This window comes from Dermacentor albipictus, chromosome 1, assembly GCF_038994185.2.
Source record: "Dermacentor albipictus isolate Rhodes 1998 colony chromosome 1, USDA_Dalb.pri_finalv2, whole genome shotgun sequence".
In the NCBI taxonomy this organism is placed as follows: Eukaryota; Metazoa; Arthropoda; class Arachnida; order Ixodida; family Ixodidae; genus Dermacentor; species Dermacentor albipictus.
In genome coordinates, this window is record NC_091821.1 from 189,356,099 (window position 1) to 189,374,833 (window position 18,735).

At 50.9% G+C, this 18,735-nt stretch overlaps 1 protein-coding gene across 18 annotated transcripts in view; it reads right to left on the reverse strand.

Annotated features, from left to right (window-relative positions):
• The window catches only part of L (zinc finger protein Lobe), a 287,693-nt gene that overhangs the window by 79,163 nt on the left and 189,795 nt on the right, over nucleotides 1-18,735 (reverse strand). The window contains exon 1 of one of the 18 annotated variants that reach the window (XM_065426796.1): nucleotides 651-782. The exons of the other annotated variants lie outside the window; for them this stretch is intronic. Coding sequence (XP_065282868.1) covers nucleotides 651-699 — 49 coding nt within the window. The 5' untranslated portion in view covers nucleotides 700-782. Of the gene's footprint in view, nucleotides 1-650; nucleotides 783-18,735 lie in introns of those variants that run through there. 18 annotated transcript variants of the gene reach the window in all.

The window sequence follows — 18,735 nt, forward strand, 5'->3', positions numbered from 1 at the left end:
TTTTTTGCAGTGGCGCGGCTCACCGTGAAGTGCTACAAGCATAATTTATCGTCGCTAGACGAGCAATCCGTAAGCAGAGGTTCACTGCAATTTTCTCAACCAAGCGTCCGACATATATAGTAAAATAAACTTTAAAACACCGGACTGAAGAGGAATTTCAATCAAAAACGGTAGATGCGGCATGTTTAGTCATGCGGAGGCCAAAGGAACGATATTGTAATAATTAGAGACAGCAACCTTAAGCAATATGGCTATTTTAACATTACGTCCTGATTGTACCTATTTCAACTTATAAGCACGAACTATGTATGGGTAGAGACATTTCACTCACACTTTTATTCTGCCTACAGATGCCTATGCAGATGTCGGTGCCTATATTAGACTGTCAGAGTCCAAAAATGGATTATTCCATGTTTTGTACTAGTCTTATGTTGTTTACGATGATATCACCCGTTGGGGAACTTAGCTGAAGGCAGCCGATTGCGCGCGGTGCAGCTGTGCGGAAGACGAGAGCATCGCGGTGAGAATTAAGGGCTCAAACAGCGCCGCTCGACGATGCGCTTGACGGTGACTTTGTGTAATTGTGCGCTCACTTCAAGTTCTTTAGCCAACATCATCGAGAAACTTGAATGCTCGAGCGCAACTCTCACCTGGAATGTGCGGTTCATGTTGGACGCTCAGGAAAAAGTTCGCCACCATCCCCTTGTGGACCTGTTGCTGATATACTTGGCACGAAACTTTTGCCTGTCTCGCACAAAAATCCCGGATTTTCGGTATAGTGAAATAACTGTCACAGGTTCTGACCGGGGAAACTTTTGCAACACAGGAGGGCACTGGGTCATCGTACGTCACGAAGTACAATTAAGCGCCGCAAACGTTAGCGTTACTTACGTTACGTTACACTGATAACGCGCATGCCGTTCGTGACTGGGAAGTAGCCAGAGCCGAGTTTTCAAGAAAGGAAACGCCAACAAAGCAGATGACGATTATCGTTGTGGGACAAATATACACCCCAAAGGGTGCAACCGTTTTAAGAGTGAACTATAATCGCCATCTGCCTTGCTTGCGTTTCCTTTCTTGAAAACGCCGCGCCTGCTACTTTCCTATCAGGAATGCTATGTCATGCTGATAACGCGCATGTTGTTCGTTACTGGAAAGTACCGGGCTCGCAGCGTTAAAGAAAGGAAAGTACTGGGCTCGCAGCGAAAGAAAGAATAAAATTGTTTGCTGACGATTGCGTTTTATATAAAGAAATCCGTTGTCCCGCTGACCAATCGCTGTTAAACACCACGCTGTCTGCAGTGCAATCATGGTGCAGCACATGGCAAATGAAAATCAATGCGAAAAAAACTGTAGCGATGACCGTGACGCGGAAACGACACCCTTTAAACAACCAGTATTCGATCGATGGGCAAATTTCAGACCGCGTGAAAAGCTATAAATATTTGGGTGTATTTATCACCTCGGATTTAAAGTGGAATGAGCACGTGTCATACATAGAAAAGAAAGCCATGCAGAAGCTTTGTTACTTGAGGCGTTGCTTAAAAAATTCACCCCATGAGATAAAGCTACTAGCTTACAAAACTTTCGTCCGCCCGATTCTTGAGTATGGGTCCATCGTCTGGGATCCACATAGCGATATTACATAAAAAAGGTAGAAAAAATTCAGAGAAAGGTGATACGATTTGTATTCAATTCCTTCTATGAAATTATGGGGTTTTACGTGCCAAAACCACTTTCTGCGTATGAGGCACGCCGTAGTGGAGGACTCCGGAAATTTCGACCACCTGGGGTTCTTTAACGTGCACCTAAATCTAAGTACACAGGTGTTTTCGCATTTCGCCCCCATCGAAATGCGGCCGCCGTGGCCGGGATTCGATCCCGCGACCTTGCGCTCAGCAGCCTAATCAATTCCTTCAGCCGTTATGCATCACCAAGTGCTATGCTCGAAACAGCAGAACTGGTTACCCTGCAAAAACGGCGATTTAAAGAATGATTAAAGTACATGTATCTGCTCTATCATGGAAAATTGGGCAGCGACAAGGACACGTATACCGAGCCTCTAGCTCGTCGATCAACTCGGTCTAGCCGCGCTAAGCAGCTTAAAGATTACTACTGCAAAACAGAAGCCTTTAGAAATTCATATTTTCCCCGAACCATTACGGAATGGAATGTACTTCCTCCTGTGGTGGTTGCCTGCGACACCATCGAATCATTCTTAAAGCTGCTTAAAGAAATTGTGTAAATGACCGGGGTATATCCCTGCCCTCCTTTCCTTTTTTTCTTTTTTTTTCGGCTTGTCCTTCCACATAATTGAACGCACGTGTTTTCTGATGCTTCTGCCACTGCTACACATTTTTACACGCTACCACATTATATTTGTCTGACAGGATGTATGTTCTGTAATCGTTTGCCACGCGTGGTATACATATATTATTCTAGTTTAGTTTTTTTGTGTCTCCTAAGTGTTTGTCAACTTGGCGCTAAGAGCAGTTTACATTTTCTTCTGGAATAATTTCACATTGTTAGCGCTAATTGCTACGTTTTCGCAAATGACACACTGCTTATATTTTCAAATTCAGTGCTATTTCATTTTGCTCACGCTTCACACCTTGTACTCAGTCTTGCTCGTCATGTATGTAACCACTCCTGCTTAAGGCCTCTAACCAGAGGGTGGCAGTAATCTTGAAATAAATAAATAAATGCGGACAAGACGCATGACTATTATTGTTGTGGCAAAAGGGTGTAATTTAACTTAAGATTGTGGCAAATATACACCCCAAAGGGTGTACATTTGTTTAGGAGTGTGAGTGTAGGGTGAGGACTTTTTCTTTTTTTCATTTCATGTGCAGTATCACGCAGATGCCGACGCTTATGTGCTGTGCTGTGACGCACGCATGTTTCGGAGCCTTGCGCTCAAAGCTGGTGTAGCACTCGTTTAAGTGAAGCACAAGAGTTTTCCTTCCGAAATAAAGCTTAGTGAAGCATTCGCCGAACCGAATGAAATACACAAGTCTATCGAGGTGACAGCTAGTTAATTAATTCATTCATTCTTTCCTAACTCGCAGCGGATAACACGGGACTTGCTCGTAGTGAAGATAAACTGTTCGCAAGCAAGCAAGCAAGCGCGCTATTATTTGCGCACAACTGCGGTGAAACGACACCACGTTGATGGGGCGTGATTTGTCATACACGCTTCCGTCTTGTACAGCGGAAAACGTGTCACGTGGCAGTGCCGCCGGCTCGTACCGCAGTCCGGCCAGCCTGCAGCCCCAGGCCTCAGCGCGTGCTCTATTAGCGCGGCCTAAAGCAGTGCCTCTGCACACTGCAACCGGCGCGGGCATGATTTGCCGTCAAGCGGCGGCCGCGCAGAACGCTGGACGCCGCATTTGGGACTCGCATCGCGCGCTGGCCCCGACCTGCGATGGCGCACAGGTGGAGGGGGACATCGGCGGCACGCCACCGCGGGTTCGCGCGAGCAGTCGTTAAGGCCGTCCCCAGGGGACGCCGGGAATTCGACGCGAGTTTTTAATCCCCGGAGGTGCGCCAGCATGACTCGCGCTGTCGGGGAACGCAGGAAAAATGGCCACGCCGAAAAAAAAAAAAAACGAAACGATACCGCGCGGGAGGAAAGAATTAAGGAAATAAATATAAAAGACGCGCGCCGACCTAAGGGAGGAGCGGAGGTGGGGGGGGGGGGGGGCGCAGTGATCGTCCCCTCGCGAAAGAAGCTGGCAGCGTGGGCGGAGATGAAGCGCGAGGCGCGTAAATAACGCAGTGTGATGAGAATATACGGCACCGCGACGAAGGCGTGGCTTTCAGCGACGTTTATCGTCGAGACGAAGCTGCACCGCTACACCAGTCGCTCTGAGCGGAAACGATAGTGGAACAAAGGAGCGTCGAAGCGGGAACGTAGACGGCGGCGAGCCAACTGCGGTCTCCGAGTGCGAGAAGGAACTTGTTTTTCGTTCTTTCTTTTTCTCAATGCGCCGCCGTGTGCTTGTGTGCCGTACTCGTCGCTGGAGGAATAACGTGGATTTGTTTAGTGATCACTGTGCTGATTTGCGGGCGCGAAAGAAATATCGAGCAAGAGACAGTTGTTGAGAGTATGAGTAGACTAGTGGTGACGGGGTGGGCCTTAACTGCTGCTGGCCTGCCCCGTTGTTGAAGGAAAAATCTCGCAAGATGGTTTCGCATCGATCGCAGCAACTACTGCCGTTTAAACAAGGAACAACGTTACGGTATACGGTATCCGTTGCAGGTGTCGCCCATGGGCCGCATCGTGCGTTCGTGTCGACACCTTCTGAAGCCAAGCCTCGTACAGTACACGGAGAAACCTCGCTGCACACTTAATCTACAAATGCAACCTCTTTTGCACTCCAAGGGGACCGTCCCAAAGACCGCACTAAATGTACCTCACCGTTCACACTTCGAGGTACAACGAGTACAGTGGGACTGCGGAATATATAGTGCCACCTGCACGTCACGCACTACGAAGGATAAGCTTTTAGATCTTGTGCGGGACACTGGTCTCAATGAGATGCTTCAATTCTGTACGTTGTGTTGTATGCAGTGTCGTATGTCCTATGTGCCTCATTTTATGTATCATCGCATTCAGCTGGATTGTAGATACTAGGCGTGCCGCTAGGCCAAATACCCTCTCCACTTTTTATCGAAGGACCTCTCTGTCTCTCGTTGCGAAATTCGTGAGAGACAGATGGAAATGAGAATAGCTCGCGAAAATTGTGACGGACACTATGTATACAGTTAGCTCAGAAATGAAGCATGCGATGCATGATAGAAGGATGACCTTGGTTTTGCGAAAGAATGAGCGTACGAGGAGGATGTAAGCGCGCATGAATGGGGGTCAGGGGACAGCACGCAGAAAATTAGGAACGAAGGTAAAATTCTAGAATATGGGTAGAAAAAAAAATATGCAGATCTCACGCACTGTGGGAATCGGTTTACGCGAAGCTTTCACGAACCAGCAAGGTAAAATGGTGCACTACGACAAGAGACACGCTGCAGATTTCAGTGACGGACGCGACCCACAGTCATCATGGTGGACCTTTCAGAGAAACTGAAATTTTTATTCTGCAATAAAACGTGTTATATCACAAGACACGCTATACTCCAAAGAAGGCTAACGCTTTAAAAACGAAAATCTCCCAGGCTTAAAATAACAGAGGTTTACTGGCTGTATCCGAAAAATACCTAATGTAAGCCACCATGAACGCGAAAGCAGTTTGTCTTCCTGAGTGCATACAACTTTTACTGTAATAATGAAAAAGAAAGAGCAATATTGCGCACTACATTTTAAAAATTACGGAACTTCATTAAGCTAATAATAATAATAATAATAATAATAATAATAATAATAATAATAATAATAATAATAATAATAATAATAATAATAATAATAATAATAATAATAGACAGGCCTAGATAACGACGAAAGGCTTACAAGCATAACGTCCCGAACTGCCCAAGCATAACCACAGAGACATCCATTAACGTGAGAGAGAGGCGCATCTGCTCTCTGCACTTCACCCTCGCGCTCTGAAACCGTCGCCGGTTGCTCTTTTGCGCGACTCTCAACTTGGCGTGTGTCGAGCGAATGGCTTCGCCAAAGTGGCGGCGAGCGCTGCCGGCAAGCCGTCCTACAGGCGAGCTGCTTCAGCGCGTACCACGCAGGGCGCTTAGGCCGGCCGTGCGCAGCCGTATCCTTCAATCGTTAATGAGCGCTGACCGAGGCCCTGGCTAATGCCGTCTGCCGGAGGACACCCCCTCCCTTGCGAGGCCGCTAAAACGGAAGTTTGTTCAACTTAAGAGCCCTATATCGCGACAACCCGGCGGCCGCCCAGGGAGGAGGCCCCTCGCAAGCAGTACGTGCCGGCACACCGAGCGCCACGGTCCAGATTCGATTTGGGAGCTCATTCCGGGCCTGGAGGCCAGCGTCCCTGGGGCCGGCAAGCCCCCGCCATCCGCTGGCCGAAATAAACTTTGAGATGAGCGCTGCCTCGCGGGGGTGTCTCCCTCAAGATGGCGCACGTGCGGCGCTGGCCGCCTGTCGGCGCCGAAGCCACCGTGCCGCGCCGCTCCCCCGGGGCCCGCGTCCCGTGGGGATGCCGGGGCGCCGATGCGCGCACGCGACCCCCGCCGGTGACAGAGCGCACGAGCACCGCGGCGTCAACGGATGCAGTGGCTGGTGGCCTTATCGGGCGCCGCTCTCCATGTGTGGCTCTGATTGGCGTAGAACCAGTCGAGACCAGCGCTTTCCGCGCCCGTTGTGTCGCTGCACTCTTTGCAGTAAAACGACTGTGTTTGCGCGTACGTCGCCGCGCAGACAGCATGTTAGTTACCTTTGTTGACCAACATCTAAGTATTCGCGGTAGCTTGACTCGATGTCTCATGTCGATAAAGTCGGGAACTTACTTGTCTTCTTTCTGCTTTACGTGAGAAGGGCAAACAAACGACGGTTGTTTGTTTCTGACCGGTGCACAAACGGCTCGAGTGAGCTTCCCGTGACTCTCACGCGTACGTTCCACGCTGCCTAATTTTGAAGTGTAATGTGGGATGGTGCTTGTAGCTCTTGATCTGCGATGTCACGGAAAATTACGATCCTTATAATATGGCAGTTTGTCCTTTGAAATACGTAAAGAGCCGGCACAATAAAAATGTAGCATGAGCTATAAATATTTCCTACAGGTGCGATGCGTATAAACAGGAAATCCGCACGAACGGGCGCCGATTTCAAGAGATTCTTGTTGCCCGGTCATCACGTGAGAAGAATTTTGGCTCCACGTCTACACGAGGAACAAGTAGAATAGTAGAAAGGAAAGAGCAACCGAGTAGCTTCGTTCCGTTAGCGGGGAGGTGTACACTTGGGACGCATCAGCGGATCTCGCGCTGCTCGCAGCCGGCCAACGCAGACTCGTATAGCGGTATCGTGCGATCGTTGACGAAAGGGACTTTGCAGCTGCACAGTACAAAGCTCAGCAAAGGCCGCCGCTCGACCCGCAGCCGCCTTGGTCGGCGACTAGTACGGCGCAGCGCTCGCTCGACCTGCCTAGCGAGGCGCGCGCCACTTTAACCTTTCCTGGCTGGAGGTCGAAATGACCGCCCGTCTGGGGAATCGCATGAAAGCGCGCTGACTGAGCGCTCGCACGCGCGAGCTCCCTTTTTCCCCCGTTATTCCTGCGTGCGCCGCACCTCGCGAGCCGACCGCGGTTGCTTTGCCCACCACTACGCTTGCTACAGGGGCACGCGGTCCCCTTTCCGTTGCGTGCGGGCCGGGGGTTCCCTTGGTCCGTCGGCGGCGTACGGAGTGCAGGGTGCGCGCGGACACCCCCGAATCTGGTGGGAATCGGCGGTCGTGTAACCCATAATACGCCTAATTGAATGAGCGCGAGGGCGCACGTGATTGGGCGGGCAGCGTCAGCGGTTGATTGAGCGGGCACACGCCCACCCCTCAGCGGCGGTCGCTCCGAAACAATGGTGAGCGGGGCGGGGTGCCGCAGAGGCGACGGGACAAAAGCGACCAGGGCGCATGTCAAGCCGGTCGCGCTATTAGGCGACGGATAAACGCGTGGCAAGATCCAGAGCGGGGCCGCGTCGCCCTCGTCAGCCGCGTGAGAACGCTAATACCTCCCCACTGCCTCCCCGAGCTCAGGCGGACCACGGCTTTTCTGCCGCAAATGGGCCGCGATTACTCGGCCATCGCGTACAGCGGGCGAGTGCGGGCCCTGCGTGTGCCGAGCGGCCACCAACAATGCGCCGATTCTTGGGCGACCCTTTTCAGCGAGAGCGCAAGGAGCGGGGCTTTGTCGGCCTCCCGACGGCAGCGGCGACGGCAGCAGCACGCGGCGTGTTCCGCGGTCGCGCACTCCGTGTTTCCGCGTGGGCTCCCGCCTGCCTGCACGCGCTGTTCCTCCCGACTCGGGGCGAGTGTGCCCCGCATTCGAAGGAACGTGCTGGAAAAGCAGGGCCCCTATTTATAAAACGCTCTCACGTCATAGAATTGTTCGTAAGTGAACATTTCAGCCAATTCCTATGCGGGACACATCATCGGCGAAGACGGCCGGTAGCAAAGACAGAAAAGAGCACTTATGAACGAAAGTTTCCGTGAATTGCGCTCAAGGGCCTTACCTGAGAAAAGAAGCGAGCTTGCTGGCAGGCTTTATGCACTCAAAGGAAAATCCTTTCATTGCATGCACCGGCGCCAGAGGAAACGCTGCGATTATTCCTCTCCAAAACCCTTGCCAGAAGTAAACTTGAACACGCGGCTTCTTTACGGGATCCATTTTCTAGTAAGCGTGATACTCAGCGGCAGTTGAACTGGTTCGGAGTAACGCCACCAGATTTATCAATGACAAAACTGTAACCGCACAGCTGTATCGTGTCCCGTTCATGAGAAACACTCTCGAACTGCCCTCACTTGCATCTCGCCGCAAAATCGTAAGGATTTCTTTGTTTAATTCAATCTACTACCATATCACACAGCTACGACTTGATCTAATTTCTCCCCCCGCTTTTATTTCTTCACGCATTGACCATAGTAATAAGGTCAATATAAACACATGTCCCACTAGGGCTTGCTTCTACTGATTTCTTTTATGGACCTCGGAGGACTGGAATCGCCTTCCCGGATGAATCACTTTCGTGCAAGACATTGTCCGTTTGCACCCGCCGCTGTGGCTTAGCTGCTATGGTGTTGCGCTGCTAAGCACGAGGTCGCGGGACCGTATCCCAGATGCGGCGGCCGCATTTCGATGGAGGCCAAATGCAAAAAAGCCCGTGCACCGTGCATTGGGGGCCCGTTAAAGATCCCCTGATGGTCAAAATTAATTCGAAGTCCCCCGCTACGGCGTGCCTCATAATCAACTCGAGGTTTTGGCACGTAAAACCCCAGATTTCATTCATTTATTCATTGCCCGTTTTCGTGAATCATTAGCTAACATTGCATAAGCAGTAATTCCATGGCCTCACAGTTCATTGGTCCAGAAAGCAGTTCGAGCGCTTTTTCGCTACCTGAGGGCAACAGACTTGAGTGCCCGACTATAGACATCCTATACTTAAGTTCTCTCTCTTCCTCTTTCACTCCCCATTCCCCTCCCCACGTGTAGGGTAGCAAAATGGACTCAGTCTGGTTAACCTCCCTGCCTTTCCGTCTTCCCTTCTCTCTCTCTCTCTCTCTAACCAAGTTCTATAACCAAGAACTCCATTCAGAAAATTCTTCGTTTTCCTGAACCATTAGTGAACATTGTATAACCAGGAATTTCTCTTGTATTTCTGAAGCTACCATTCTCCTCTGAGATGCCTTCGGGCCTTGAGGGTATAAATTAATGAAATGAAATAAATGAAATGAGCCAGTGTGACACGAAGTCGCAATGAATCAACCGATAATGCCGGACAGATTACTGGCAACTTCATGTAGTTCTCGCTTTAAGATAAATATTTGTTAAAAATAAGGAAAAAAGCACCTATCGCTTCCTGTTTCCGTTTCATCTCCATCTGTGCGTTTCATTTTAAGAGGGAATGTCATGTTGTGCGAATATAGTGCATTTTCATGCGACAGTTCAGTCATTAGACATTTTTTTTCTATTTTTTTACACATGCCCCTTAATCAAAATGCGCCAATTTCACGTCTGTTATAAAGCATGAGGCATTAAAGCCAATTTTCGATATGTGACATGAAAAGACAGGCGGAGTTTGTGACATGAACCGCGAGGCAGTGTGGTTACCGAAGCTGAGTGGCTTATATGTGCTGGCTTCCAAAGCCAAGGAACGTGAGTTGAGTCTTCATGACCGCCGTGCAGTGATTTTATTTACTTCTATGTCACGCAATTACGGGCCAAGTGATATCCTTTAGCGTTCAGGTTGACTTGTCATACCTACACAGGTTGTCGTCAGTAAAAAGGACCGCATATATCGCACCTCAGAAGTACGCGTAAGTATTGAAATGCTATTCAATTATCCATGACATCGGGAACACGCGTATCTTATCGTCTTCATTTAATTGATGGCTGCCGACTTGTCGTGCATTCCCTGTAAAGAAGGTAGGTTTTTAGTGAAGCAGCCGACCCCATGGTTGCCGGCGTGAAGCAGGCTTGGCCTGCACGCTTCCCCGTTTAGAGACCCCACGTCCGGGGCCTTGAGTGAGCTGCAGTGCTTCTCCTGACCTTTTTTCTGGGCTTCTTGGCAGGTTGGGTGCTTCTACTCCGCCGGAGATCGTCGTCATCCTCACACAATTTCTAGGACCTGGCAAATTTATGCTAATTTTTTCATGATCAGGCACTTGCGCTTCTTCGTCCTTCGAAGCGTATGCGTCTCGTGGTGGCGGTGGTGGTGTTGCAGCAGGCGGGGTTAGTCTGGCATATATACACAGCCGGCAATTGTTGCACCTGAGCCTCCTGTGAGTTGAGGTCTGGGGTGTGTCACCAGCCGTCGATGGGCCCAGTGTCTCGCAGGAAGACAATCAGCAGTCGTTGCACTCTCTTCCCGATTGCCGCGGGCCCTTCGGGGAAAAAGACGTTTCTGCGAAAGTGTGGTATCGGTGCTACTCTGGGGAAACCGCGACAGCTTCGCTGAGAAGTATCAGACGCCGCCTACAAGCACTGGCACGTTGTAAGTCGCGCAGTAGTTTTCAAGGTCAAGCTTGTTTTAGTATCCCTCATTGCCCTATCCATGCTTATACCTTCGTACGCTAAACGCCGAGCCAAACTATAGGGGTGGCGTGCTCGAGTGCAATATGACGTGCGCGCTAGCAAGACTTAAGATACACTTTTTTTTTTTACAATGATGAGGATTTTTTAACAAGCTTCTCGCGTAATAATGTCTGGTTCGGAAAATAAACAGTTGTGTCACGACAGAATATCGTTTAGCAAATATCATTCAGCGCAAGCGCCCTGACACTGATTCGCCCAGCAGCGCGGGTAAGCATGACCTGCTGTTCTACGCGTAGGGACAAAGTGTGAGGAAAAGCCTCAAGCATCTCATACAGGAATACTGACAGAATAACAAAAAAGGAAAAGAAACGGTATACGTAACGCGCCACGCTGCTTCACTGTTGTACATACCGCTTCTCCGTCTGAGCCCTTCCTTCAATACACGGATCGAGCTACCCGACGCGCGGTTTGTAAGGGCGCGCAGAAGAGAAAGCAAAATTAAAAGCAATCCTTACAAACGGCGGCCACTGTCTTTTTCTGCCGCAAGACACCAAAACCAAGAGTGAAGTGGAATTGTTTCCAAATCCCTCGACATGCCCTCGGAGGATTTACAAACAATGTGTTTTCCACATTCTGTGCGGCTACTGTTTTTATATCTCCTCCGCCCCTTCTCCCTCTCTCCTTTCTATCAGGAGCCCACGACGCCCTCCCCACGAACTATCAGTCTCGGTCGGAGCCGTCCCGCAAAATCCGCCTCATTTGTCCGCTCGGCCCGCCACCCGCTCCTCATTCCAGCTCTACAGAGCTGCGGAGAGACAGAATGCGCGTCGCTGCGAGCTCCCCCATCTCTCTTGTATTTCTCGTTTCACACGACTAGCATTTAAGCGGGAGAGTGACTCGCACAGACAACGACGGTACTAGCTAGGTTGTCTCACGGCGTGAAGCGCGCGAGAACACTGCTTTATTATTATTATTATTATTATTATTATTATTATTATTATTATTATTATTATTATTATTATTATTATTATTATTTGTTTAGAAAAGAGGACGCGCGGTATAAGGCACGCCAGTTCGCTTACAGTGGCGTGCGGTATTGAATGATCCACCCAGTCCTACGCCGATTATGTCGTTACACAAAAACACACGCGCGATCGTGTGTGTGTGTGAGTGTGTGTGTGTGTTGGGGGCGGAGGGGGGAGGGGGGGGGTCTCGATCCTCGGCCATGGTGACTGCATTTTCATAGGTGCGGAATGCGCGTTCATAAATAAATAACTTACGAGCTACTTTATGAATATGGGTTATGGGTTCACAACAAGAGACAACTATGCGTTAACGGAACTAGCGTGCGAAACACGTCATTGAAAGTGAGCGATCGTGTATCTCGCATTCGAAAGTGAGTGAAGATGTTGCATCAGCTGATCAACGCACTAATGCCCGATATTTTACAAGCGCGCGGATTGACATTAGTATAAATAAAACTGTCGAGCCTGCAGCTGCACTCATATATCGGCTTCCATCGACCCATGCAGACCACCCCACCCGAGGCAAACTACCTCGGGTGGGATGATCTGGGATATCAGACAGTGCGCAAACACATGTGCGAACCTGTTCCATGAAAAATACAACCAAGCAATAGCAGGAACTGTGCAAATTCTCGGCACATGTGACAGCCAACCGGGCCATCGCCTCCAAGGGAAACGTCCGCAGAGGCAGACGCGAAAGTCAGTTAGTTTGGGCGCGTTTGTCTAATGCAACGGTTGCAATTGAATGGACTCGTTAGGTTGCAAGCAAGTAAGTTCGGGCGTTAGCATCGCACAGTGTGCACGACAACGGTCTCTCTGCATTAGTTTGAGACTCACTGCGCGCTTATCAGTATTATCGTTTTGCAGCGATACCTGGTGTTCCCCCACTCAAAATGATATTGTTGATGTCCGTCGTCAATATGGTCAAATCCTTGAGAATATATCAACCGGACCTTTCCACGAACCTGGGTGGTGCGCATATGCCCATGGATGGGGCACAGTTGTCACAAGGTACACATAATCCCGCATAAAGGTCATTACAGCTTTAGTACAACATGCGAAGGATACACGAACGCCCGGTAAGGTGTAGCGTAGATTGTAGCGTAACTGTAGCGTGGATTGACACAGCACTCTGGTTTCCACCAATGCGGCGGATGAGATGTCCGTCACCATGCTCCTTGTAATATAGAGACGGAAATATAATCGGGGAACTTCGTCCTCGGGAAACTTGGTCCATTTCGCAAATGACAGTACTTCATCTTGGTGCATGTACTGGAATCAGGAGGACGGTGCTCATAATCGGGAGGGTCGATTTCCCGCTCGGCCAGTGGGGCACAATTTCATTCGCCGACGACGTACCGCAGTTGCGTATACGCGCTTGTACACGAAGTTTACCAAATAGCATAAAAAGAGAAAACCGCGGGGGTTCGCTCGTCTCCCTCCTCGTATGGTCGTCTTCTGCTGTCTCTACACGGCAGTTCCTTCCCCACTAACTCCCTCCTTCCAGGCCGTTTGTAAGCGAGTACGCGAGCCACTTGAAATCACGCTGCACGTCAAGCCGAGATGGCAACGACGACGGCGCGCTATGCACAGTGCGTGAGGCTCCAGTGCAGGCAGAAAAGAAGAGCGATGGGAACGATGGATCACTGGTGAGCTTCGCGGGCTGCACGCTGTCCCCGCGGGCGCTGGCCGCAGCTGAAACAAAGGCAGCACCGAGAGGAGCGGTTGATGCGGGAGGGGCGCGCCCCGAGATGATCGACCACGAAGCGCGGTCCCAGCGAAGGGCCGAGCAGCACCCCGCTGAGCACCCAGCTGGCGCGACCGGGGCGAAGCAGTGGGGAGAGCGAGGGGGGAGCGCGCCCGCTTGGCTGCACTAATGATACGCTCCCATGGATGGGAGCTTCGGCGTAGGGCGCGGAGCAACCGCGGCTCCAAAGGCACCAGTCCTGGCACGGCGCCCTCTCTCCCAGTGCGTCATTTGCCGCGACTGTCCAGCTACCCTTCACCGCCCGTCGTAGCCAACCCTCCCCTCTCCCGCTTGTGTTTCCCACGAGTGGTTCTATTTTCTAACACAGACGACGCAAACGCGCGGCGTCCTGTATACTGCCTCGAAAGCACAATGCCGAGAGTCAGGAGCCAGGTTTCCATTTGGAATCTCATGCTTTGACGTCACCTCGTTGGCGAACGCAGATCGTCCGGCACCTGTTAATTCGTATGGAAGCATTTGTGATTTCGGGCTAGGAATCACTTATATTCTATGCACAACTTTTTGACGTATACACTTGCAAGACAGGCAGCGCAACTCTGCGCACATTTATTTATTTATTTATTTATTTATTTATTTATTTATTTATTTATTTATTGTTTCGCCCGGATTGAATACATCTAACAAGCGACTCAGCTAAAATTCATCAATCATTCCTGTTAAGTTGCACTGTCATGCCAGAACTGGAGTGCCGTCATCAAAAAAAAAAAGTATATATGTTGTGGGGGTTTTACGTGCTAAAACCCCGATCTGACTATGAGGCACGCCGTAGTCGAGGGCTCCGGAAATTCGGACCAACTGGGGTTCTTCAAGGTGCACCTAATACTCGGGTGTTTCCGCATTTCGCCCCCATTGAAATGCGGCCGCCGTGGCAGGGAATCGATCCCGCGACCTCGTGCTTAGCAGCCCAACACCATAGCCTCGAAGCAACCACTCCGGTGGGAGTGCCGTCTTCGTGGGCAGAAAGTGAGTGTATTTACTTACCGAACAGCCAAAGCTTGCCATTCATTTTCGCGGTACGCTTCCTCGTGTCGACGAAGTGGGCGACATTGACACCCGTAAACCTGGCTTCCAAGCTAACTCCCATGCATTGCAGGGTGTACGACTCACGGGGCACTGTACGCCGACACGACCCCTTATGCCTGCTGAAGATAATTAAAAGCCCGCCAAGCTTGCAATGAACAAATAAAAAAATGCAGCTGCTTCACATTCGGATAAAAACACCGTTCAAATTATAGCATGTATGGTAGAGCCTTTGACCCTAAATCGGCAAAATCGACTATCATGCCAGTAATGATAAACTGTAAAACGCTCTCCCGTATTCTCCTCATAATCGTCAAAATTTTGGCATCCTCACATAAGCGCATAAGGAGCTCCCAAATCTTCCGGCTGAGCGTTGTGCCTCGGCAATTTAATTATTGGCCTATTAAAGCAATAAAGCAAACCGTAAGAATACAATGCGAATGCGAAGTAGGAACAATTCTACTGCCATGTACAGTTGAGTGGTAATGAAGAGCTATTCAGTTTCGAGGCAAACTCATTTCACAACTTGCATATTTTCACCTCGGCTAGGCCTGAGTAGGGTATGAGGAGTAGGGAAGGGGGAGGGTGGACTACGTTTCTGCAATGTCATCTCTTCACGATGGACCAATTTTTCACGGTTACAAATTAGAGGTATATAGTTGCGCACGCGGATGCCCAGTGAGGCGCGAGAGCACCGCAGCAATGGGCACCTGCGACCGTCGTGGCGAGTCCACCCTCAAAAACAGCGGCCAGACACGTCTGTAGCCCGAGCAACGCAGGTTCATGGGCCCCAGGGCGGCGGCGGCGGCGGCTAGCAACCAGGCAGCGCCGCCTCGCACGCGCGCGCTATCCCCCTGAGCTCGCGACGGCGAGGATTGCGCAGTTGCGGCGCGCTTCGGTCGCTCCGCTAATCCCTTCGGGTAACCCCCACCCTCGGGAACGGGCCGGGGCGCCGCACCCGGGGGCCCTCGGGGCTCGCCGAATTGGAAAGTTTCCACGCGCCTCGTGGGAAGGGCGCACGCCAGCGCTGCCCCGAAGTTTCTGGCCGCGGTAATCCCCGCCAGTCCCTCCTGCAGTGTGTATCCGTGGCTCGCTCGAGGTTCCTCCAAGGCATCGTGAGCCTATTTCTCATCTGTCGAGCGAGCCGCGCGGTGGGCGTTAGGGAGCTTCCCCCTTTCCGGTCGCTCCTCCGGCCGCTTCCGTCGTGCTGGACGCGCGGTCGCGGATGCCCGCTGATAGCTCGCCGATATCGAGCTCAGCACGCTGTTTCAATGTCGGCCGAAGGGCTGCTTTCCCTATATTTCACCCACCGTACATGGCGCGCACGAAGAAAGGGTAACTCGTACGAAAGTTGGTACAGTTCAAGCTTGATGCAGCACGCATCGCGCGCGGAGGGTGAGATTGAGAGGGCATCGTCAGCCACAGGTACGCGCTGCTGTCCATGATGGCGCCGCACGACAGCGCCAAGCTCAGGCGCGCGTGCGCGCAGGCCCGGGGCGGCGCGCGTGGCCGACGGCGGGGCGAGCAGAGGCGCGGGATGAATAGGGCATGGCGTGCCTGAGAGAGACATTTCCCGGGGTGGAGGCGACACGTTACTCGGTCCCGCGAAGCGCCGCTGCAGAGGAGAGAGCCCCCTATCTATTATGAGAAGCGCGCGCGCGCGCGGAGTGCGTGGCCATTGTGGCAGGCGCACATGCGCGCCAGCCGCCCCGAGGCGAGTCAATTTGGGCGACGCCGGCTCCCCGGGGGTCCGGCCCGGGCCGGCTCCGCGGCAGGGGGTCCGTCGGGGTCCCCGGGGGAGCGCGGCCGCCTGGTTAGGCCTAACGAGGGCCCGCTGGGACACGCGTCCTCTGCTGTCCGAGCTCCTCGGCTCGGCGCGAACAAAGGGCCGCATGCGGCAGCCCATCGGGCAGCATGATGACCCAGTTTGCAGAAGGAGCCTCGGAGTTCGAGGAAGGCGCGTGTTCCTTGTTTCTTCCTGTTCTTTTCCCCCTTCCTAGGAAAGCATGGCCTTTGGAGAAGCAGTGCAAAGGAGTGGCGTTTCTCGCCACCCTGGAAGCGCGAAAACTTGCGGCGCACCGCCACAGGGGACGGCGCACACATGGCCTTGGAAGGCCGGGAACAGGCGCACTTTACGACCAGGGCGGGACTCGAATTCTCGGCGTCACATCTTTTTTACAGTAGGCGCGCCTTTCCTACACACAGCACACCAAAACGCCAGTTCTGAGAGGTTGTCAGCTCTGCATTAAGCCTCCGATCGCGTGTGTAAAACTTGAGACCGGTAGAGGACAGCCATAACAAAAAAAAAAAAGAAGATATATGCATCAATAAGATACTGATTAAGACATTTACGAAGAATTTCAGCATAGTTCTAAAGACAGCCCCGCGTGTGTCTCTCCCCTTACTATCTTTCGATTTTCAGTAAACCTTTCAAGCACGTTTGAACCTGAAATAGTTTCGGTTTCTCTCTTAACGGATGTTAATGCTGCCCGTTTCTCGGCTCCAGTACTCCCTCATTGGACTCGCCAACATCGCCTTCGCTTGCAAGTTCATCGGCCTAATTAAATTAACTACAGGGTTATTTCACTGCAGTCCCAAATTTCGCTTTCGCACATCACCATGTTTTGTCTATATGTTTCGATCGTGAGAAATCTCAGGCACCGATGCTTCAATGAAAATGCGGTCTACAGACCGCACCCAAACCACTCTTGCATAGCCAGAAGCAAAGCCACGAGAAATGGAGGAGGAAGTGGAGGAATAAATAAAGAGATAAGGCAGGGAGGTTAACCAGAAATATAAATAAATACCCAACATGAAGATGGCGGTCCGGGAGGTCACCAAAAAATTATTTCAGAGATGCGTGATTCAGAGCTAGCGTCCAAGTTCCAGTATTCTACAGCTCATCGAGGGCTACTATGCTTAAGTTTTGCTTCTGCTCGCGTTCACGTCATCACACCACTTACCGGCGTACTGTTCAACTCACCAAGTATTTGCAGCGTGTCTGTCTATGGCGTCTTATTTTTTCTCACGCGTGTCTGAAAACCCGAAGTATTGCGTCATATTCTCGCACACATTTGCGAAGGTTACCCTCTCACACTCCACCGCTTAGTTAAGTGTAATAGCGCGGTCTGAACAATGTAGTTCGACAGCAGCAGCGACTCGACACTGCCGTTCTTCCTTAACTCGTACATATATATATATATATATATATATATATATATATATATATATATATATATATATATATATATATATATATATATATATATATATATATACCGGGTGTCCCAGCTAACTTGAACCAAGGGTTTAAAAATGAAATATTGGGGTCAGGAGAGTGAAACTACCTGCATATTGGTGACAGGCATTTGGCGCACCACAGGAAATTTTTTGTATTGCAATTACTTAACTAGTAATTAAAATAATTTTTTTAAAATTTTTAATATTGACTTTAGACACTAAGTGTGATTCGCAAAGTTGGAGAGCACTTTCAGAAACCCCCATTCCATTATTCGCCATAAAGAAAACCTTACGTGTACCTCTTTTTTCGAGCTCGAAAGAAAGCCCGCGAAATACAAAAAAAACCACGTGACGAGCGCATTCGCGCGCCGCGATCGTGCTGCTCTCAACCGTGCTTTCAGTGAACGAAATCAGCTCCGGCCTTTATTCGACGGCCCCGTTGCAGCGGCAGGCCGATATCTTGGCGGGGGTTTTTCGTCCGCGTCAGCTAGTTGGCACCCGGCGACGACGACTTAGTCCCAATCTGATAAGATACTGAGATGGCGAGTCTGCTTTGTCACTCAGAAGCAAAAGAGAAATACAGGGAATAATGTTTCGCCGCGAGGTGTTGGCGGCTGTGTGTTGCAGTTTCCTAATGAAGATTTTGAAAGCTGGAAGCAGCGGTGAAGCACAGTTTGTCGTGTGCTCTTCTTATGCCACTCTCATGCGAGACTGAATCTTTGGTGTAGTGATTACTAGCACTGCAGACATGCCGTTTACAAATGAAGAGAAAGCAGACATGGTTCTGGCTCTAGGTGCATGTCATGGGAACAGAAGGCGCGCTGCAGACCTTATGCAACAATGGCACCCAGGCAGGCGGCCAAGTTCAGTAACGATCCTGCGTGCCTTCGAGACGCTGCGACGGATGGGCAGTTTTACGTCCACACGACACAGAGCACCTGTTTTTGACGAGGACTTCGAGACGCATATTTTATCGCTGTTCGCTCTGGAACCCCAAGCAAGCGTGCGCAGCGTG